The sequence below is a fragment of the Portunus trituberculatus genome, chromosome 30 (genome assembly GCF_017591435.1).
Source record: "Portunus trituberculatus isolate SZX2019 chromosome 30, ASM1759143v1, whole genome shotgun sequence".
Classification (NCBI taxonomy): Eukaryota; Metazoa; Arthropoda; class Malacostraca; order Decapoda; family Portunidae; genus Portunus; species Portunus trituberculatus.
Window position 1 is genome coordinate 210,569 of NC_059284.1, and position 23,081 is coordinate 233,649.

Sequence of the window (23,081 nt, forward strand, 5' to 3'; positions counted from 1 at the left end):
ACAATCAGCTGATCTTCACTACCTGTTGTATAGTATCTACAGTGGCCTGGGCAAGAAGTGTGGACTCATTTTTCATGAAACAACTGTTAAAGAATCATGAGTAAAAAAATAGATTCCATCAAAATGCAGGTATGATACTAGGGAAAGAATGAAAGCTGATGATGACTATGTTGGTGAGGGAGAGAGCGCTTTCAAAGGTTTCAATATGGCGAATACTTCACTACTTAAGACAGTGTTGACTATTGAATGTAAACTAGATAAGTTGATAAAGGAGAGTATGGAAATGAAAGAGAATGAAGAACAGGAAAAAGAGTTTATAAAACTGAGAGAAAGGATAAAAAATGTGGAAGAAAACAAAGCTAGGCTAAGAGCGGAAAACGATGAACTGAAAAAGGAAGTAGCTAACTAGAAGACATTGATGCAAGAAGGACTCAGTAAAGCCGAGAAAGAGAAAGAGAAGCTGAAAGATCTAGTTAACAAAGAAGAGGAAAGAGTACAGAACGAGATTAAAAAAGAAGTACAAGCATGGAGAGTCCAAGATAAGAAAGATAAGGCTGATTTTCAGGAGGTGATTCAAGAACAACTAAAAAAAAAAAAAGAAAATATGACAAACAAAATGATAGGAGTCCTCAAGACAAAAGTAAATCTAGTTAGAGAAATTGCAGAAAAAAAGAAGAGTGTAGTCGTATTTGGAATAAAAGAAAAAAATATAAAATATAGACCAAGAAGAGAAAAAGAAGAAATGAAATCAGTCAAAGACCTACTAAAAAATCTAAATGACGAAGATAGGCAGAACTTAGAAGAGGAAGTAGAAGAAATAAACAGAATGGGACCATATCAAGAAGGAAAAACGAGACCAATTAAAGTATTACTAAAATCACAAGCAGCAACAGAAGAAATATTATATAGAACAACAAAACTTAGAGAAACAGAAGGCTGCAAGGATATATATATAAAGAAAAATAGAAGTGAAGAAGAAAGGAAGAGATACAATGAACTGGCAGCAGCAGTAAGGGAAAAAAATATATGAATGGTTAGAAGAGAAAAAAAGGCATTTTTTTTGGAGAATTCTAGGAAACAGGATAAGGACAGGAGAAAGAAGAGAAAAGAGTGGAACAAGTTTAACTAAAAATGATAAAGGCAAGAGACTAAAAATGATGTATACGAACATAGACGGGGTTTTATCAAGTAAATTAGAATTAAGAGATTACATAAAGAAAGAAAATCTGGATATTGTATACCTGGCTTAAACAAAACTAAATGAGGCAATCAAAATAAACTTGGATAATAGGTATAATGTATGGAGAAGAGACAGAGGGGGTAAAAGAGGAGGAGGAGTCATGATAATGTTAAGGATGGAGATAGTGATAAACCAAGTGGAATGTGGGGAAGGAAAAGAAGTACTGTACGTTAAGATGCATATTAATAAAAAAGAGTTAACAATTATTGTAACATATGTGCCACCTAAAACAAATTAATGGATCAATTAAGAATATAAAGACATGATAGATGACACAATAAGGAGTCTAACAAGAATCGTTAAAGAAAAGAGAATAGTGATATTAGTAGGAGATTTCAACTGTAAATAAGTGGACTGGGAAAATTATGAAAGTGGTATGGGTGAAGAAGCCTGGGGAGAAAGATTCCTGAACCTAATGATAGACAATATGATGGAGCAGAGAGTAAAGGAATGCACAAGATTCAAAGGAAACGACGAGCTGGCGAGATTGGACCTAATTTTTACAAGGGGTATACAAATGAATTATGATATAAGATATAAGTGCCCATTGGGAAAGAGTGACCATGTAATATTAGAAATAGATATAGAAGAGGGAAAAGAAGATAGAGACGATTCATACAAAGGAGACCGATTAAATAACAGAAAGGTTGATATTGAGGATCTCAAGAAATATTTTAAAAATGTAAACTGGGATGAGATGGAAAACTCAGAGATGATGCAAGAGAAGTATAACTTATTTTTGGAAATATACAAAACAGGAGTCAGGGAATATGTCCCGAAATATAGACCTAAAGAAGAAGGAAAGAAAGATTGGTGTTGTGCTAGGGCAAAGGAGAAAAGAGATGGAGCATGGAAAAGGTGGAGGAGAAATAGAAATCCAGTTAAGAAGGAAAACTTCAAGGCAGCGAGAAATGAAAATGTTAAGGTGAGGAAGGATGAGGAAAAGAACTTTGAAAAGGACATTGTTGAAAAATGTAAGGAGCAACCAAAATTGTTCTACAGATTCATAATTGGAAAAATTAGGCAAAATGAAACAATAGAAAGGTTAAAAGGAGAGAACGGGATAGTGGAAGGCCCAAAAAGTATGGAAGAACTATTAAATAATAAATTCCAGGAGGTCTTTACTAAGGAATCCAAATTTGAAAGACCACAGGGTAATAGAGAGAGTCTATATGAAAGAGATTAAAGTAACCAAGCTTGAAATAAAAGAGTTAATGAAGGAACTGGATGAAGAGAAGGCAATGGGACTGGATGAAGTCTCAGGCAGAATACTGAAAGAATGTAGGGAAGAACTAGCAAGTCCTGTATACAACATCATAAAATGCTCAATAGAAAATGGAACAGTACCAGTAGAATGGAAAAGAGCTGAGGTGGTTCTCATATATAAGAGCGGAAGGAAGGAAGAACCTTTAAATTACAGACCGTTATCAATAACTAGTGTAATATGCAAGATGTGTGAAAGAATAATAAGGAAACAATGGATCGAGTTCCTTGAAGACAATAAATTAATAACAAATAGCCAACTTGGTTTTAGAAAAAGACAGGCGTGTGTAACTAATTTATTAAGTTTCCATTCTAGAATAGTTGATAGAGTACAAGAGAGAGAGGGGTGGGGTGACTGTATTTATTTGGATTTAAAAAAGGCATTTGACAAAGTGCCACATGCAAGATTACTATGGAAGTTAGAGGAGAAGGGTGGCTTAAAAGGAAGCACATTGAGATGGATAGAAAGTTATTTGAGGGGGAGAGAAATAAGGACGATAGTTAAAGATATGAAGTCCAAGTGGGGAGCAGTAGAAAGCGAAGTGCCACAAGGGTCAGTATTGGCACTAATACTTTTCCTCATTTATATTAACGACATGCCAGAAGGAGTGAACAGCTACTTAAATCTGTTTGCAGATGATACGAAACTGTGCAGAGTTATAAAGCAAAAGGAGGATTATGAAATACTGGAAGAAGACCTAAATAAGATCTGGGAATGGAGTAAAAAGTGGGAAATGGAATTCAATGTGAACAAACCCCATGTCATGGTAATGGGAATGTGAACAAACCCCATGTCATGGAAATGGGAAAGAGTGGGAATCTATAAGATGGGAGATGGAGTAGAACTAGTGAAAGTAAAAAAGGAAAAGGACTTAGGAGTGATGATGGAAGAAAACAATCAACCGGTAAGCCATATTGATAGAATTTTACTTCAGCAACCCACTGCCATTGCTGGAGAGGCTACACATGAGATACGCAAAGATCAAGGTACCGGCAGTGACGCTTTGTTCTCGGTACAGGCAAGACATGTTTGTCTTGCAGCTGCGGTTTGCCATTTTGGGATTGGTTATCCATTATCTGTTTTTCAGAGCGGGTTTGCACTTATTTAATACCTTACTTTATTACCCCGTGATCCCGTTGGTGTGGGAAGAGTGCCTGGTGTTCCTTTCCTGTTATCCATTTGGAGCGGAGGACACGGTGTGGAGCAAGGTGAGGTTATGCACCCTTGTTACCTGTTATCCAAACTTGGAGCAGGTTGTCATTTATTCATTGACTATTGTTATTTACTTGTGGTCTTGTGGGTGTTGTATTGTGCCTGTGTTTTTTCTCATTATCTCTCAGGAGCGGGACATGTGATAGAAGTGTGCTGTTGTGTAGGTGTTTGGTACATCAGTATGTCTTCCTCGGGTGGTTCTACACCTCTAAGAAGCGGTTCCTCACATTCTCGTGGAAGCCGACTCTATTCGTCCTCTAGGCATAAGACGAAGAAGAATATTCAACGGTCTGGGGCCTCTGCTGGTGAGGATGCCATTGCAAGTGATCGTGTGTCTAAGATGGATGCCCGACCACCAGTTAGCCAGTCTGGAGAAGTTAGCAATTCTTCTTTATCCAAGATTTTGGAGGCTTTGGCTGTACTTCAAGAGGATGTGAATAAACTTAAGAGTGACAGAGGTGACAGTGCAAGTGTTGGTAATGGGCCAGCACAGGACTTAGGTGGTACTCATGAATTTTCTGTCTCCCATCCCCCTTCTACCTCTGGTGAATTTTCTGGGTTTAGGTCAAAAGAAGTGAGTGCTGAAGAAGGTGAGATTGAAGATGAGGTTCCTTCTGGCAGTATTCTGTTACAAGCAGCTAAGGCCTATGTGCCCGTGGATGACTGTTCTGAAGCTATTGAAGAACCGATTGCTGCAATGGTGAATCACTGGTTTTCTCATGGGGTGAAAGATGAAGACCATAAGGAGATTTTGGCAGATGAGGTTTCTAAACGTCCTAGAAACTGTAAGGCACTTATTCCAGTTGAGTGCTGGATGCCCTACCCACTGAGGCAAAGAAAGCTGATTTCAGACTAAAGGAAGTCGGCAAGGATATAACTAAGGCTGCCACTATCATTGTTAAATCACTTACTGTTCTGGACAAGTTTACTAATGAGGAGCACAATCAGGTCATGAGGTGGCTATGCTTAATGGGGCCTTGGGGTTGTTAGGGCATGCTAACTTTAAACTAAATATGAATAGACGGTATTTCCTCAAACGTGAGATAAACCAAAAGTATGCCCACTTATGCACTGATAAGACTCCTGTGACTGGCTTACTGTTTGGGGATGATCTTACTCAAGCTACCAAACAGATTGAGGAGGCTGAGAGGCTGAAAAACAAGTTTACCAACAAGATGGCTATGGATCTACCAACCCTGGAACAAAGAAGGGAGAGAGGAGATCTGATACAAGTTTATAAATTGATCAACGGAATGGACCAAGTGGATAATGAGAAACTGATCCTGAGAGAATAATATGATATTCGAAGCAGAAGATCGCATAGTAAAAAGCTGAGAAAGGGAGGATGTCTGAGAGATGTTAAAAAATATAGTTTCCCGCAAAGATGTGTTGAGATGTGGAACAGTTTAAATGAAGAAGTAGTGTCTGCAATGAGTGTGCATACTTTTAAAGTAAGATTGGATAAGTGTAGATATGGAGACGGGGCCACACAAGCGTAAAGCCCAGGCCCTGTAAAACTACAACTAGGTAAATACAACTAGGTAAATACACACACACGAACACAACGGTTAAGAACAGATGCACGGTACAATGCTCCCCACAATCAACTGATCTCCAAAGGTTGTGAGTTTATAGAGGTCTGTGCAATTGAGTGTCTTGTATGGCAATAGTCTCCAGGATTTACGCTGAAAGGCATCATGAGTCAGAAAGAACTTACACCCATATGCAAGTATGGAAATAGGGAAAGAGTACAAGGAGAGGATGATTATGTTGACGAGGGAGAGAGCAGATTTGAAGGATTCAATGACAACCAGTACCCTCTATAGACGAGTTTTAACTTTGGAGAAAAAATTAGACAACTGGATGAGGGAGAGCATGAGAAGTAAAGAGAATGATGAACAGGAGAAAGAGTTTCTGAACTTGAAAGAAAGAATAAAAAAAATTGAAAGAAAAAGAGGCTAGGCTAATGGCTGAGAATGTGGAACTGAGAAATGAACTAATCAAGTACAAGCAACAGAAGGAGGAAGGATTTGATAAAGTAGAGAAAGAAAAAGAGGACTTGAAAGATCTAGTTACCAAAGAAGAGGAAAGAGTACAGGATGTGATTCAGAAAGAAGTACAGGCATGGAGAGTCCAGGAGAAGAAAGACAAAGATAATTTTCAGAAAGTGATCCAGGAACAACTAAAAGTAAGAAACGAGAACATGGCAAACAAAATGATAGGAGTCCTTAAGGAAAAAGAAAACATAGTAAGGGAAATTGCAGAAAAGAAAAAGAGTGTAAGCTTATTTGGAATGAAAAAAAAAAGTAAAATATAGACCAAGACAGAAAAAAGAAGAATTGATATCAGTCAAGGACCTACTAGAAAATCTAAACGATGAAGATAGGCAGAACTTAGAAGAGGAAGTAGAAGAAATACACAGAATGGGACCATATCAAGAAGGAAAAACGAGACCAATTAAGATACTACTAAAATCACAAGCAGCAACAGAAGAAATATTATATAGAATAACTAAACTCAGAGAAACAGAAGGTTGTAAGGATATATATATATATATATATATATATATATATATATATATATATATATATATATATATATATATAAAGAAAAACAAATGAAGAAGAAAGGAAGAGATACAACGAACTGGCAGTAAGGGAAAAGAATAATGAAAGGTCAGAGAAGAAAAAGGCATTTTTTTGGAGAATTCTAGGAGACAGGATAAGGAAATGGTATATAAGAGAGAAGGAAGAGGAAACAGTGGAGCAAGTTTAACTAAAAGTGATAAGGGCAAGAAACTAAAAATGATGTATACGAACATTGACGGGGTTCTATCAAGTAAATTAGAACTAAAAAGATTACTTAAAGAAAAAAGAACTGGATATTGTATGCCTGGCTGAAACAAAATTGAATGAGGCGATCAAATTAAACATAGATAATAGATATAACATATGGAGGAAAGACAGAGGGGGTAAAGGAGGAGTGTGATTGAGTGCGTGAAAGAGAGTGTTGAGGTGGGATTGGGCGAGTTTGTTGTGTGTGAGATGTGTGGGCATGACAGGAAGGTGAATGAGGTGGTTGTGGTGAGTGAAAGGAGAGAGAAGGGGGTAGAGGAGAGGAGGAGGGTTGTGCCTAGCACACCTCAGGTGTGTGTGGTGGGTGACTCTCAGGTTAGGTACTTAGATAGCACTTTCTGTAAGAAAGACAGGGATAGGAGGACAAACGTGTGTATGCCTGGTGCAGGTGTGAAGGCAGTGAGGTGCAGAAAAGAGTTGGGGGGATGGAGAGGGAGGGTGTAGTAATTTTGCACGTAGGTGGGAACGATGTCAGAGCAGGTGGGTCGGAGGAGTTAGTGGCAAGATTTTGGGAAATGTTAGGCAAGATAAGGGAGAGTGGTAGGAGGTGTGTAGTGTCAGGAATCTTGCCTCGTGTGTATGTTAGCAGGGAATGGTTGTCTAGGGCCATTGGTGTGAATGATCGGGTAAAAGGGATGTATTTACCTATTTGTGTATTACAGGGCCCGAGCTAAGCTCTCTGTGATCTGTCTCCTTGTCCATTCCTGTCATATTTCTCTTTCATCTGATTGACACACACCACGTCAACGACATCACTGCTCAGTTTATTCCACTTATCAATGCTACGATGCGGGAAACTGTATTTTCTTATGTCATTTAGACAGATGTCCTTTATTAGCTTTTTTCCATGTCCTCGGAGATGATTACTTGTGGTCACCTTTATCAACACTCTATCCAGTATGTCAATCTTGTTCACCAATTTATACATAGTTATCATGTCTCCTCTTGTTCTTCTCTCTTCTAATGTGGTCAGCCCCAGCTTCCTCAATCTTTCCTCATAGTCTAACTCCCTGAGTCCTGGTACCATCCTTGTTGCCAGCCTCTGTACCCTTTCCACCTTCTTCACATTTTTCTTCATATGCGGTGACCAGACACATGCTGCATATTCTACCTGGTGTCTTATTAAGGTACATAATATCTTCTTCATCATTCCTTCATCTAGGTAGTGGAATGCAAGGCCAATATTTTGAAGCATGTTATATGTTTTCCAAAAAATCTTGTTAATGTGTTTCTCTGGTGACAAGTTGTTTTGCATGGTTACTCCTAAGTCTTTCTCCTCATTGGTCTCTTTAATTTTCTCATCACCCAGCCTGTAATCCCTGTTTGGTCTGTATCTACTTCTTCCCATTTTCATAACATGGGTCTTGTCTATATTAAATTCCATCTGCCACTCCTTACTCCACTCATGTATTTTATCAAGATCTTCCTGTAACTTGTTACAATCTTCCACATTCTTTACTCTCCTCATAATTTTAGTATCGTCTGCAAACATGTTCATATAACTGTCAATTCCTACTGGCATATCATTAACATAAATCAAAAATATGATGGGACTCAGCACTGACCCTTGTAGAACTCCACTGGTTACCTTCTTCCACTCGGACTTCCTTGTAAGGATGTGGGTGTCAGCTTTGTGGATGTATGGGATAGGTTCTATGTGTCACAGAGGCATGGGTAAATGAGGAAAAGTTTAGGGAAAATAGGAAAGAATATGAAGTAGATGGATACATTATGTATTTACACCAGAGAATTGGTAGGATAGGTGGAGGAGTAGTTATTTATGTAAAAAAAATCCTTCATTTCCAGTCAGGTTAATGGTATTAAGGTAGATAACAGAGTAGAGTCCTTATGGCTGGATGTTAGAGTAAACAAAAGTAAGGTTATTAGAGTAGGAGCTTTTTATAGACCACCTAACCAGTCAGCAGATGTAGACAACCTTATGGTAGATGAGATAAATAGGGGGTGTACTAGTCAGACAATTATCTTGGGGGATTTTAATCTTAAGTCAGTAAACTGGGAGAGGATGGTAGGAGATGCTAGTGAAAATAAGTTTATGGAAAGTTTTCAGGATAACTATTTAGTGCAGATGGTAGATAAACCTACTAGGGGGAGGAAGGTTTTAGACATAGTACTAACAAATATTGAGCATTGTTTAAAGGAAGTTGAGGTAGGAGAGACTTTAGCAAACAGTGACCATCATATAATTAGATTTATCATTATTTCCAGTAGGGATAATATAGTGAATAAGACTAGAGTCCCAAACTATCAGAAAGGCAATTATGGTAGGTTACGTCAGTTATTAGGAGAGGTAAACTGGGAAGATAGTTTTGGAATTAAAACTGCACAGGAGATGTGGGATATTTTTAAGGTTGTAGTAAAGGGTATAGTGATGCAGTGTATCCCTTACAAAGATATAAGGCAGAGAAACAGGAAGCCATTATGGTGGACTCATGAGATAGGTAGCCAGATCAGAGAGAAGAAGAGGGCATACAGAGAGTTGCAGAAAAGTGGGAAGATGTAGATTTGATTAGGTACAGACAGGTCAGAGATGATTTGAGTAAGGTTATAAAAAAAGTAAAAGGCAGGCAGAGATAAAACTAGCTAGAGCTGGGAGTAAAGATCCCAAAAATTATATAGTTATTACAAGGTCAGTGATAAAAGAAATAAGGATAGGATTGGACCACTCAGAAAAGATGGTGTAGTAGTGGATCAAAATGAAGACATAGTAGAATTATTGAATGAACAATTTTCTTCAGTATTTACTAGGAAAGAATAGGAAATCCTGTTACAAACAGTGCGACGAGTAGTTTAAGAGCTTTAGAAAATATTGATATAAAACCGGGAATTATTAGGAAATTTATTCTTGAACTAGACGATAGGAAAGCTAGTGGTCCTGATGAGCTACATGCCAGAGTACTTAGGAGGGTGTAGACAGTATTTCTGAAGCACTTAAGTTAATCTTTGAAAGATCACTTAGGTTTGCTGAGATACCTCAGGACTGGAAGTTAGCTAATGTTACTCCAATATTTAAAAAAGGTAGGAAGGATGATGTGAATAATTATAGACCGATCAGTTTAACTAGTATAGTATGTAAGATACTAGAGAAAATCATTAAGGGTAGTATTTGGGAGCATTTAAATGAGAATAGATTAATTAGAGATACCCAACATGGCTTTAGATCAGGGAGGTCCTGTCTTACAAATTTGCTCGATATCTTAGAATATATTACCAAGGAGTTAGATGATGGAAATAGCATAGATGTTATATATCTAGATTTTAGCAAGGCGTTTGATAAGGTACCGCATAGGAGGCTAGTGTACAAATTGAGACTACATGGGATAGGGGGTAGGTTAGTTGATTGGATTAGTGAATGGCTTTCTGATAGGAAACAGAGAGTAGTATTAAATGGGGCAATGTCTGAGTGGAAGGAAGTGGTTAGTGGGTACCCCAAGGATCAGTGCTAGGACCTCTTCTTTTCTTGGTGTACATTAACGATTTAGATATAGGAATTAGTAGCAAAGTATCAAAGTTTGCAGATGATACTAAGATAGCATGTGCAGTACAGGGTGAAAAGGACAATTACAGAATACAACGAGACCTGGACAGGCTGATAGCATGGGCAGACAGGTGGCAGATGGAGTTTAATTCTAAAAAGTGTCAGGTTATGCATTTAGGTAAAGACAACACAAACTTTAGCTATGAGATGGAGGGATGTTGGCTAGAGGCAGTAGAGGAGGAAAGGATTTAGGAGTAGTGATAGACAGGACTATGAAATTTTCAAAGCAATGTTTAGAAGCAAGAAATAGGGCAAATAGGATCCTGGGTTTTATAAATAGAAATGTTAGTTATAAAAGTAAGGAAGTGGTGCGTAGCTTATATAATTCCTATGTTAGGCCCCATTTAGAGTATTGCATACAGGCCTGGTCACCCCATTATAGGCAGGATATCAACATGTTAGAAGCAGTTCAGAGAAGAGCAACTAGGATGATACCAGCATTAAAGCGCCTGGAGTATAGAGATAGATTAAAGGAATTAAACATGTTTTCATTTGAGAGGAGATGTATAAGAGGGATATGATAGAGTTATTTAAAATGTTCTCAGATACAAACTACATAGATGTGAGATCTTTCTTTACCTTAGAGGAGGGAAGTAGGACTAGAAATCATGGCAGGAAGATTAGAAAGCAAGGCTGCAGGTTAGATATAAGAAAATATTTCTTTAGTCATAGGGTGGTAGACTTCTGGAATGCATTGCCAGAGAGGGTTGTAAATAGCACTAGTTTGACAATGTTTAAAAACAGATTAGATAAGCACTTAAATTTATTAGATTTATAGTTATGTATAGCGCTGCATGATAGTTTTTATAAGAAATTTACTATAGTTAAACAAGACATGATCCCCATGTATGGGGATCACAGATTGTAGAGGAATTCGCTGCAGGACTTAGCCCTGTTAATGGGCCAAATATTTAGAATTAGTATATAATGTATTGTGTACTTGTAAGTGTATCTTAAGTACTGATGACGAAGTCGCTGTGCGGCTGATACAGGATAACCTAGATGGGCCCTGGTGGCCCTGTTATCCTATTATTTATGTTATATGTTATGTTATGTTAGGAGTTATGATAATATTAAGGAAAGAGTTGGTGATAAACCAAGTGGAATATGGGGAAGGAAAAGCAGAAGTACTGTATATTAAGATACATATTAATAAAAAAGAGATAACAATCATTGGAACGTATGTGTCACCGAAAACAAATTCATGGACCAATCAAGAATATAAAGACATGATAGAATACACAATAAGGAATCTAATGAGAGTCATTAAAGAAAGAAGAAAAGTGTTATCACTAGGAGACTTCAACTGTAAAGAAGTGGACTGGGAAAATTATGAAAGTGGTATGGGGGAAGAAGCTTGGGGAGAAAGATTCCTGAACCTAATAATAGACAATATGATGGACCAGAGAGTAAAGGAAAGCACAAGATTCAGAGTAAACGATGAGCCGGCGAGGTAGGACCTGGTTTTTACAAGGAGTATACAAATGAACGATGATATAAGATATAAATGCCCATTAGGAAAGAATGACCATGTAATTTTAGAAGTGGATATAGAAGAGGGAAAAGAAGATAAAGACGAATCATACAAAGAAAACCGATTGAATTACAGAAAGGCTGATATTAAGAACCTCAAGAACTATTTCAAAAATGTTAACTGGGAGGAGATGAAAAACACTGAGAGGGTGCAAAAGAAATATAACTTATTTTTTTGGAAATATACAGAACAGGAGTCAGGGAATATGTCCTGAAATATAGACCTAAAGAAGAAAGAAAAAAGATTGGTTTAACGCAAGGTGTGCCAGGGCAAAGGAGAAAAGAGATGGAGCATGGAAAAGGTGAAGGAGAAATAGAAATGCAGTAAATAAGGAAAACTTGAAGACAGCAAGAAATGAATTTGTTAAAGTGAGGAAGGAAGAGGAGAGGAACTATGAAAAGGACATTGTCGAAAAATGCAAGAAGTAACCGAAATTGTTCTGCAGATTCATCAGTGGAAAAATAAGACAAAAAGAAACAATTGAAAGGTTAAAAGGAGAGAATGGGATGGTGGAAGACCCAAAAAGTATGGCAGAACTGTTAAATTGTAAATTTCAAAAGGTCTTTAATAAGGAGTCCAAATTTGAAAGGCCACAGAGTAATAGAGAGACCATCTATATGAAAGAGATTAAAGTAACCAAGCTTGAAATAAAAGAGTTAATGAAGGAACTGGATGAAGAGAAGGCAGAATACTAAAATAATATAGGGAAGAACTTATATACAACATCATAAAATGCTCAATAGAAAATGGAACAGTACCAGTAGAATGGAAAAGAGCTGAGGTGGTTCCCATATATAAGAGCGGAAAGAAGGAAGAACCTTTGAATTACAGACTGGTATCACTGACTAAAGTCTGTTCATCCAAAGAATCCAGGCCGAAACTGCTAGTTCGATTGGCTGCCCATTACGCCACTAAACCTTCCGACGCATTTTCTTCAAGTACATTTATTTTTCTTCACTTAACTCAATAGATATACAAGTTTATAGCTTGAAGAAAAATAAATGTACTTGAAGAAATTTTAAATGTTGGGAAGGTTTAGTGGCGGCAGGGGTGGGCAGGGCTGCCAACCGAACTAGCAGTTTCGGCCTGGATTCCTTGGATGAACGGACTATAGTGTAATATGTAATATGTGTGAAAGAGTAATAAAGAAACAATGGATCGAGTTCCTTGAAGACAACAAATTATTATCAAATAGCCAATTTGGTTTTAGAAAAGGACGGTCGTGTTTGACAAATTTACTGAGTTTCTACTCTAGAATAGTTGATAGGGTACAAGAGAGAGAGGGATGGGTTGATTGTATTTACTTGGATTTAAAAAAGGCATTTGATAAAGTGCCACATGCAAGGTTACCATGGAAATTAGAGGAGAAGGGTGGTTTAAAAGGAAACACATTGAGATGAATGGAAAATTATTTGAGGGGGAGAGAAATAAGGACAGTAGTCAAAGATATGAAGTCCAAGTGGAGAGCAGTAGAAAGCGGAGTGCCACAGGGGTCAGTATTGGCGCCAATACTTTTTCTCATTTATATAAATGACATGACAGAAGGAGTGAAGAGCTACATAAATCTGTTGGCAGATGATGCGAAACTGTGCAAAGTTATAAAGCAAAAAGAGGATTATGAAATACTGCAAGAAGTCCTAAATAAGATCTGGGAATGGAGTAAAAAGTGGGAGATGGAATTCAATGTGGACAAAAGCTATGTCATGGAAATGGGAAAGATTGAAAGATGACCAGTGGGAATCTATAAGATGGGAGATGGAGTAGAACTGGAGAAAGTAAAAAAGGAAAAGGATTTGGGAGTGACGATGGAAGAAAATAATCAGCTGGCAAGCCATATTGATAGAATTTTCTGAGAGACGTATAATTTGCTAAGGAATATTGGAATAGCATTTCACTACATGGACAAAGAAATGATGAAGAAACTGATAAGTACTATAATAAGACCCAGATTGGAATATGCAATAGTGTGGACCCCTCACAAAAAGAAACACATAAGGAAGCTGGAGAGACTACAAAAAATGGCTACAAGAATGGTCACAGAACTTGATGGGATGACATATGAGGAGAGACTAAAAGCTATGGATCTTCCAACATTGGAGCAGAGAAGGGAGAGAGGGGATCTCATACAAGTTTATAAATTGATAAACGGAATGGACCAGGTGAAGTGGACAATGAGTATCTGATCCTGAGAGAAGAATATGCCAGTCGAAGCACAAGATCGCATAGTAAGAAGCTGAGGAAGGGAAGATGTGTAAGAGATATTAAAAAGTATAGTTTCCCGCAAAAATGTGTTGAGATGCGGAACAGTTTGAATGAAGAAGTAGTGTCTGTAACGAGTGTGCATAGTTTTAAAGTAAGATTGGATAAGTGTAGATATGGAGACGGCCACAGGAGCATAAAGCCCAGGCCCTGTAAAACTACAACTATTTTTTTTTTTTTTTTTTTTTTTTTACATTACAAGGGCACTGGCCAAGGGCAAACAAAGTGTTGGAAAAAAAAAATTCCCGCTGGTTGCCAGGCCCTGTTAAGAGGAAAGTAGAAAGAGAAAAAACAAAAAAATCTAAAAGGAGGGTCCAGTTAACGTAAGAGGTGTCTTGACACTCCTCTTTTGAAAGAGTTTAAGTCATAGGCAGGTGGAAATACAGACACAGGTAGAGAGTTCCAGAGTTTACCAGTGTAGGGAATGAAGGAGTGAAGATACTGGTTAACTCTTGCATTAGGAAGATGGACAGAATAGGGATGAGAAGAAGTAGAGAGTCTTGTGCAGCGAGGCCGCAGGAGGGGGAAGGCATGCAGTTAGCAAGTTCAGAAGAGCAGACAGCATGAAAACAGCGGTAGAAGACAGATAAAGATGCAACATTGCGGCGGTGACTTAAAGAATCAAGACAGTCAGTTAGAGGAGAAGAGTTGATAAGACGAAAAGCTTTAGATTCCACCTTGTTTAGTAAAGCTGTGTGTGGATCCCCCAGACATGAGAGCCATACTCCATACACGGGCGGATAAGGCCCTTGTACAGAGCAAGCAGCTGGGAGGAGAGAAAATGGACGAAGACGCCATAGGACACCTAACTTCTTGGAAGCTGATTTAGCAAGAGTAGAGATGTGAAATTTCCAGTTTAGATTTTTAGTGAAGGATAGACCGAGTGTGTTTAATGTAGAGGAGAGGGAAGTTGAGTGTTATTGAAGAAGAGAGGATAGTTGTCTGGAAGGTTATGTCGAGTAGATAGTTGTAGAAATTGAGTTTTGAGGCATTGAACAAAACCAGGTTTTCTCTGCCCCAATCAGAAACAAGTGAAAGATCAGAAGTTAGGCGTCCTATAGCATCTCGCCTTGAGTCATTTAATTGTTGTTGGGTTGGGCGTCTGTTGAACGCTGTTGAATAATGCAGGGTGGTATCATCAGCATAGGAGTGGATAGGGCATTGAGTCAGATTTAGGAGATCATTGATGAATAATAGAAAGAGAGTGGGTGATAGGACAGAACCCTGTGGAACACCACTGTTGATAGTTTTAGGGAAGAACAGTGACCGTCTACTACAGCAGCAATAGAACGATCGGAAAGGAAACTGGAGATGAAGGTACAGAGAGAAGGATAGAATCCGTAGGAGGGTAGTTTAGAAATTAAAGATTTGTGCCAGACTCTATCGAAGGCTTTCGATATGTCAAGGCCGACAGCAAAGGTTTCACCGAAGTCCCTAAAAGAGGATGACCAAGATTCAGTTAGGAAAGTAAGAAGATCACCAGTAGATCTGCCTTTACGGAAACCATACTGGCAATCAGAGAGAAGGTTGTGAGCTGATAGATGCCTCATTATCTTCCTATTAAGGATAGACTCAAAGGCTTTAGAAAGGCAGGAAATCAAAGCTATAGGGCGGTAGTTAGAAGGATTGGAGTGGTCACCTTTTTTAGGGACAGGTTGAATGTGAGCAAACTTCCAGCAAGAAGGATAAATAGAAGTAGAGAGACACAGATGAAAGAGTTTGACCAGGCAGTGAGCGAGTTCGGAAGCACAGTTTTTGAGAACAACAGGAGGGACTCCATCCGGACCGTAAGCCTTCCGAGAATCAAGGTCAGAGAGGGCCAGGAAAACGTCTTTATAAAGAATTTTAATTTTAGGGATGAAGTAGTCAGAGGGTGGAGGAGTAGGAGGAATATGCCCAGAATCATCCAAAGTTGAGTTGGTAGCAAAGGTTTGAGTGAAGAGTTCAGCTTTAGAAAAGAAGAGACAGCTGTAGAGCCATCTGGATGAAGTAAAGGAGGAAAGACGAAGAAGTAAAGTTGTTAGAGATATTATTGGCTAGATGCCAGAAATCTCGAGAGGAGTTAGAATTGGAAAGACTTTGACATTTTCTATTGATGAAAGAGTTTTAGTAAGTTGGAGAATAGATTTGGCATGATTACGGGCAGAAATATATAGGGCATGAGTTTCAGCAGTTGGATGGCTACGGAACCGTTTGTGAGCCGCCTCTCTATCATTGACAGCACGAGAACAAGCAGAGTTAAACCAAGGCTTTTTAGCTTTAGGGTTAGAGAAAGTATGAGGAATGTAGCTCCATGCCAGAGATAATCACCTCTGTTATGCGCTCGGCACAAAGAGAAGGATCTCTGACATGAAAACAATAATCATCCCAAGGGAAATCAGAATAGTACTGCCTTAGTTCCTTCCACTTAGCAGAGTTAAAATGCCAGAAGCACCTCCGCTTAGGCGGGTCCTGAGGCTGCACTGGAGTGATAGAACTGGTAACGGAAATTAGATTGTGGTCGGAGGACCTAGGTAAATACAACTAGGTAAATACACACACACACACACAGAAATGAATACTGAAGAGGGAAAGGAAGATAGAGATGAATCATACAAAGGAGACTGATTAAACTACAGAAAGGCTGATATTGAGAACCTCAAGAACTATTTCAAAAGCATTAACTGGGAGGAGATAGAAAACTCTGAGAGGATGCAAGAGAAATATAACTTGTTTTTGGAAATATACAAAACAGGATTCAGGGAATATGTCCTGAAATATAGACCTAAAGAAAAAGGAAAGAAAGATTGGTTTAATGGAAGGTGTGCTAGGGCAAAGGAGAAAAGAGATGGAGCATGAAAAAGGTGGAGAAAAAATAGAAATCCAGAAAATAAGGAAAACTTCAAGGCAGCGAGAAATGAATATGCTAATGTGAGGAAGGAAGAGGAAAGGAACTATGAAAAGGACATTGTCGAAAAATGTAAGGACTAACCAAAATTGTTGTACAGATTCATAAATGGAAAAATAAGGCAAAAAGAAATAATAGAAAGGTTAAAAGGAGAGAACGTGATGGTGGAAGACCAAAAAAGTATGGCAGAACTATTAAATAGTAAATTTCAGGAGGTCTTTTCTAAGGAATTCAAATTTGAAAGACCACTGGGTAATAGAGAGATCATCTATATGAAAGAGATTAAAGTAAATTATTTCCATTCTCATTTAAATTTAACCAAAATATTTTTCTTCTTAACAAAACTTAATTATTCTTATTGCCCTAAAGATATTTTCTTTCACTTCCTCTGCATCCCTTTTTTTTAAAGATTTGCATTATCTAGTAAGTCATTTTCTTGACGTACGGTGAGGTGAGAGAAGCGTGATGTCATCAGTTGCCTACTCACCACAAAAAAAAGAAAAAGCACCATAACTACACCGTTCTCAATGTCACGGTTAATATTACTACTATTATTATTATTCTTACTTTTATTAATGTTGTTAATATCATCATTATTATTGTTAACATTTAGAAAAATTACAAAAGTAGCCCAATAATGTCATCAAGCAGCCCAAACATATCATGAAGTAGCCCAAAAAATCGCAAGTAGTGGATTATGAATTTAAGTAGTGCATACCCTTCAAAAGTAGCCCAATCCGCTACTTTTCACACAATCTGGTAACACTGCGCACACGGTAGATTCAGTTAACACTTCCGCCTGGCAGGCTGGGGACGAATTTGGGGTGGCGGCGGATTTTGACCAGGTGGGTGGCACGCGAGATATGAATGTCGAATTGGTGAGTCAGTCGGTCGAACCTTGAGGATTGGGTATTAATTAACTGAGTTCGAATTGGCAATAATTCAAACTGCGAACGGTCAAATCACGAGGATCCCCTGTATATAAACAACATGCCAGAGGGAGTGAACAGCTACAAATCTGTTTGCGGATGATGTGAAACTGTGCAGAGTTATAAAGCAAAAAGAGGATTGTGAAATACTGCAGGAAGACCTAAATAAGATCTGGAAATGAAGTAAAAAGTGGGAGATGAAATTCAATGTGGACAAAAGCCATGTCATGGAAATGGGAAAGAATGAAAGACGACCAGTGGGAATCTATAAGATGGGAGATGGAGTAGAACTAGAAAAAGTAAAAAAGGAAAAGGACTTGGCAGTGATGATGGAAAAAAACAATCAACCGGTAAGCCATATTGATAAAATTTTCAGAGAGACATATAATTTGCTAAGGAACATTGGATTAGCATTTCACTACATGGACAAAGAAATGATGAAGAAATTGATAAGTACTATAATAAGACCCAGATTGGAATATGCAAGAGTCGTGTGGACCCCCATAAAAAGAAACACATAAGCAAGTTGGAGAGACTACAAAAAATGGTTACAAGAATGGTTCCAGAATTTGAAGGGATGACATATGAAGAGAGACTAAAGGCTATGGATTTACCATCCCTGGAACAGAGAAGGGAGAGAGGGGATCTGATACAAGTTTATAATTTGATTAACGGAATGGATCAAGTGGATAATGAGAAACTGATCCTGAGAGAAGAATATGACATTCAAAGCACAAGATCACATAGTAAAAAACTGAGAAAGGGAAGATGTCTGAGAGATGTTAAAAAATATAGTTTCCTGCAAAGATGTGTTGAGACTTGGAATAGTTTCAGTGAAGAAGTGGTGTCAGCAACGAGTGTGCATAGTTTTAAAGAAAAATTGAATAAGTGTAGATATGGAGACGGGGTCACACGAGCGTAAAGCCCAGGCCCTGTAAAACTACAACTAGTTAAATACAACTAGGTAAATACACACACAAATAAAAAAAAAAAATATATATATATATAAAAAAGATTCAGCTATGTCTATCGATTTCTATCTTTCGTTTTTGCTGGAAATTTGCCTACAATCAGCCTGTTCCCAAAATGGTGACTTCTTATCCCTGAAACTACCAATCTATAACTTTAATCTCTTGCTTGTCTAAAGTTTTTAATCTATCCTGAATAGGAAGATTCTCAAAAATCTCTCACGTACAATATTTATTCTGATTGCCAGTATGGCTTCCATCAAGGTTGCTCTACTGGTGATCTTATGGCATTCCTTACTGAGTCTTGGTCATCCATCTTCTTTTAGAGATTTCGGTGAAACTTTTGTTGTCATGTTAGACATATACAAAAGCAGTCTCTTCTTGCATTTCCCACTGAACACAAGTGAAATCCTTACGGTGTGGTTTTGTGGATATTATGAGTAAGGGCTGAAATCCCTAGTGCACCTTAGCCTCGGGAGGGACATCGTCTGATAGAATATGTGGCAAGTGAAAGGTAAATAAAAACATTTTGTTTATTTCTTTTGTGCAGTACTTTACATTTTTTTTATATGACTATTTTCATGTATTTTCATATCTGTAGGGGTGACTTTCAACATGCTGGAACACATCCCCAATTATTACATGTTACAATGGGTTCAGTATACAGTAATTTCGATTTGTGGTAAGGTTTTCAGGAATGCGTACGTACCGTATAACGAGGACTTACTATAGTGTTCAATGCCTCAAAAACTCAATTCCTCCATCTATCAACTTGACACAATATTCTAGACAACTATCCCCTCTTCTTCAGTGAAACTCAACTGTCTCCCTCTTCTACACTGAATATCTTCGGTTTGTCCTTTACTCATAGTTTAAATTGGAAACTTCACATCTCATCTCATTCTAAAACAGGTTCTATGAAGTTAGGCGTTCTGAGGCATCCCCGCCAGTTTTTCTCGCCCTTCCAGCTGCTAACTCTGTACAAGGGTCTTATCCGTCCTTGTATGGAGTACTCTTTGCATGTTTTTTTTTTCTTTTTTTTTTCTTCCATGTGGGGCTTTTCATGAGAATTTATGGGCTAAAGGGGGTTCCACTCACACAGTTTTACTAGATAGGGTGGAATCAAAAGTTTTTTGTTTCATGAACTCCCCTCCTTTGGTTGATTGTCTTGAGCCTTTTACTCACTGCCAATATGTTGCATCTCTTTCTATCTTTTACTGCTGTTTTCATGCTAACTGCTCTACTGATCTTGCTAACTGAATGCCTCCCCTCTTCCTGCAGCCTTGCTGCACAAGTCTTTCTTCTTCTCATCTCTATTCTGTCCAACTCTCTAATACAAGAGTTAACCAGTATTCTCAATCATTCTCTGGTAAACTCTAGAACTCCCTGCCTGCTTCTGTTTTTCCATCTTCCTATGACTGGACTTCTTTTAAGAAGGTTTCAAGAGATTTGTCCCTGGTTTTTGGCAAAATTTTCACCAATCTTTTAGGGAACTTGCATTTCAAGTGGGCTTTCTTTTTCTTTAATCTTTTGTTGCCCTTGGCTAGTTTCCTTCTTGCACAAAAAAAAAAAAAAAAATAGGTAAATACACAGTCGTTTTCACAATATCTAAGCATTTCTTCAAATTTCAGCATCAGGAAGAGACAGAAGGTAACTATGAGGGAAGAGGTGGCAGAGCAGCGAGCACAGTTGACAAAACAGTGGAGCCAGTACAAGTTTGAGCAGCACCAGAAGGAAGTCACAGTGCTCAAGAAAATCATAGTAGCTAGAGATCAAGCTCTGGAGGTGAGATTATTGTCTTCTCTCTCTCTCTCTCTCTCTCTCTCTCTCTCTCTCTCTCTCTCTCTCTCTCTCTCTCTCTCTCTCTCTCTGTATTGTTTTTACCTCGGTTAAACATTTGATAATTTTCTTTTTTTCCGGTTTCCCATTTTACTTAAAACTGAACTATTTAATGATGGTAAGAATAATGGTACAGTGGAACCTCAGTTGCCAAACTTAATTTCTTCTTGAAGGCTGTTTCTAAACTGAAACGTTAAAAAACCAAAACCATCTTTCCCATAAGAGTGAATGTAAAATGGATTAATGCATTCCTGGACCCCAAGGCTACATTTGAGAGAGTGACTTGGCACACACCCTGCACTCCCTGCAGGATGAATCCTCTATTAAATGTTTTAGTGTGCCTCTCAGCTGGGATAAACATCATCAGATCATCATTGCTATAGTGATGTGGTCTAACTGACAGCAAGACAGCGTATGCCAGTTTTACTGATGGCCTTTATCATGCATCATTAGCTGTCCTGGTTGACAAGCTCCATGCAAGAGATGATGGAATGCCGCCATAACAATGGTTATGAGAGCACAGAGATCTGAAACAGTGATCACACCTGTAAATGTTTGCTTGGGCCACCACATTGCATGGTGATAACTGGACCATGAAAAAATAGGGTTCATTGTACTTGTGTGCATAGCAAATAAGTGCATACCTGGGATATCATAAAAGCGAAACAACTGGTCATATATTGAAATTAGGGTAGTAATAACTAAATATTTTAGAAGTGAAACATTGTATGATGGTAAATCGTATAATGGGAAATACCTATATGAATTTATACATGAAGTGATGTAAAAGTTCTAATAAGAAATCATCTGGGCCACATTTAAGAGTGCTCGCTCTCTCAAATGTGGCCCAGATTAATTCTTATTAAAACTTTTACAACTGTGTTTAAGTTCATACAGGTATTCCTTGTTATACAATTCACCATTATATGATGTTTCGCTTTTATGATATTCGGTTATTACTACCCTAATTCTGATATATGGTCAGTCGTTTTGCTTTTATTACATCCTGAGTATGCACTTATTTGCCATGCACACAAACACAGTGAACCCCTTTTTTGCTAATGGTTTAGTTTTCACCCCTTCATTTTTACAGTTTGTCTGTGGAACCTAAGTATTTTTAAACAACAAAGCAAGAAATTCCACTTATCATAAAAAATTGGCCATTTTATTTGATGAAATACAAAGTAAATCATAGCATGGTACCTAAGGTACTAGTTTCAGATTAGCCCACAATTGAAACTACATCAACTATTAATAATGACAATAATAATGATAATAATAATAATAGTAATAATAATAATAATGATAATGATAATAGTAATATTACTGACTATAATAATTATGTATCCTAAGATAGTTTGAGAGTTATTGGTGGATGGCAGGTTATAGGGGAGGTGAGGGAATGACTGGGTGTGGCCATCCTGTGTTTTGCCCCTGTTAAGTGGCTCAGTGGCTGGCTGAGGTACTGAGACGTTGCTACATTTATTACACTGTACTATACATTCTAACCTGGCATTTTGCCTCTGCCAGATGGGAGGACCTGAGGAGGTATTATGCTAATTTTCCCTGGAATGATTACTTTTTCCATGTCAGAGACCCATCTTTGTGTGCTAAACGTATAACGGAGGTGATGATGTCTGGCATGGAGGCATGTGTACATTCCTTATTCTTTTTTATCAATCAAAACCTTCTAAACCTTAGTTTAGCCTGTTCTCATGCTATACATGATAGAGAGGTTGCCCACTAAAGGTACTTGAGCCTTCCATCTCCTGAATCTCATGCACTTTATATTTCTGCCCAGAATCATGCCAGGTCTGTTCTTCAACTTGCCAAACACTCCTTCATGAATAGAAAATGTCAAAATCTTTCAAATTCTAACTCCCCTCATGACTTCTGGCATCTGACCAATGACCCAAAAAATATCTCTAATAACTTTACTTCTTCATCAGATCAACAGATCACGCGGGGACGCCACGGAATGCCTGACTTCCAATCTTTCTAAGATTTCCGATTGGGGCAGAGAAAATCTAGTAGTTTTCAATGCCTCAAAAACTCAATTCCTCCATCTATCAACTCGACACAACCTTCCAGACAACTATCTCCCCTCTTCTTCAATGACACTCAACTGTCTCCCTCTTCCACAATGAATATCCTCAGTCTGTCCTTTGCTCATAATCTTAACTGGAAACTTCACATCTCATCTCTTTTGCTAAAACAGCTTCTATGAAGTTAGGTGTTCTGAGGCGTCTCCGACAGTTTTTCTCGCCCCTCCAACTGCTTACTCTGTATAAGGGCCTTATCCGTCCCTGTATGGAGTACTCTTCGCATGTTTGGGGGGAATCCAGTCACACAGCTTTGCTTGATAGGGTGGAATCGAAAGCTCTTCGTCTCATCAACTCCTCTCCTCTGACTAACTGTCTTCAGTCTCTTTCTCACCGCCGAAATGTTGCATCCCTTTCTATATTTTATCGCTATTTTCATGGTAACTATTCTACTGATCTTGCTAACTGCATGCCTCCCCTCCTCCTGCGGCCACGC

The 23,081-nt window shown here is 38.2% G+C and overlaps 2 protein-coding genes across 3 annotated transcripts in view; both read left to right on the top strand.

Moving 5' to 3' along the window:
* Positions 1–23,081, top strand: part of LOC123510745 (39S ribosomal protein L40, mitochondrial-like) — a 219,326-nt gene that overhangs the window by 190,839 nt on the left and 5,406 nt on the right. For both annotated transcript variants that reach the window (XM_045266097.1, XM_045266098.1), the window contains exon 3: positions 20,336–20,489. In XM_045266097.1, coding sequence (XP_045122032.1) covers positions 20,336–20,489 — 154 coding nt within the window. The remainder of the gene's footprint in view (positions 1–20,335; positions 20,490–23,081) is intronic.
* On the top strand, positions 3,152–5,133 carry LOC123510744. Its single transcript, XM_045266096.1, has 2 exons — positions 3,152–3,712; positions 3,845–5,133. Exon 2 carries the CDS (start codon positions 3,898–3,900, stop codon positions 4,570–4,572), a length of 675 nt encoding a protein of 224 aa, XP_045122031.1. The 5' UTR covers positions 3,152–3,712; positions 3,845–3,897; the 3' UTR covers positions 4,573–5,133.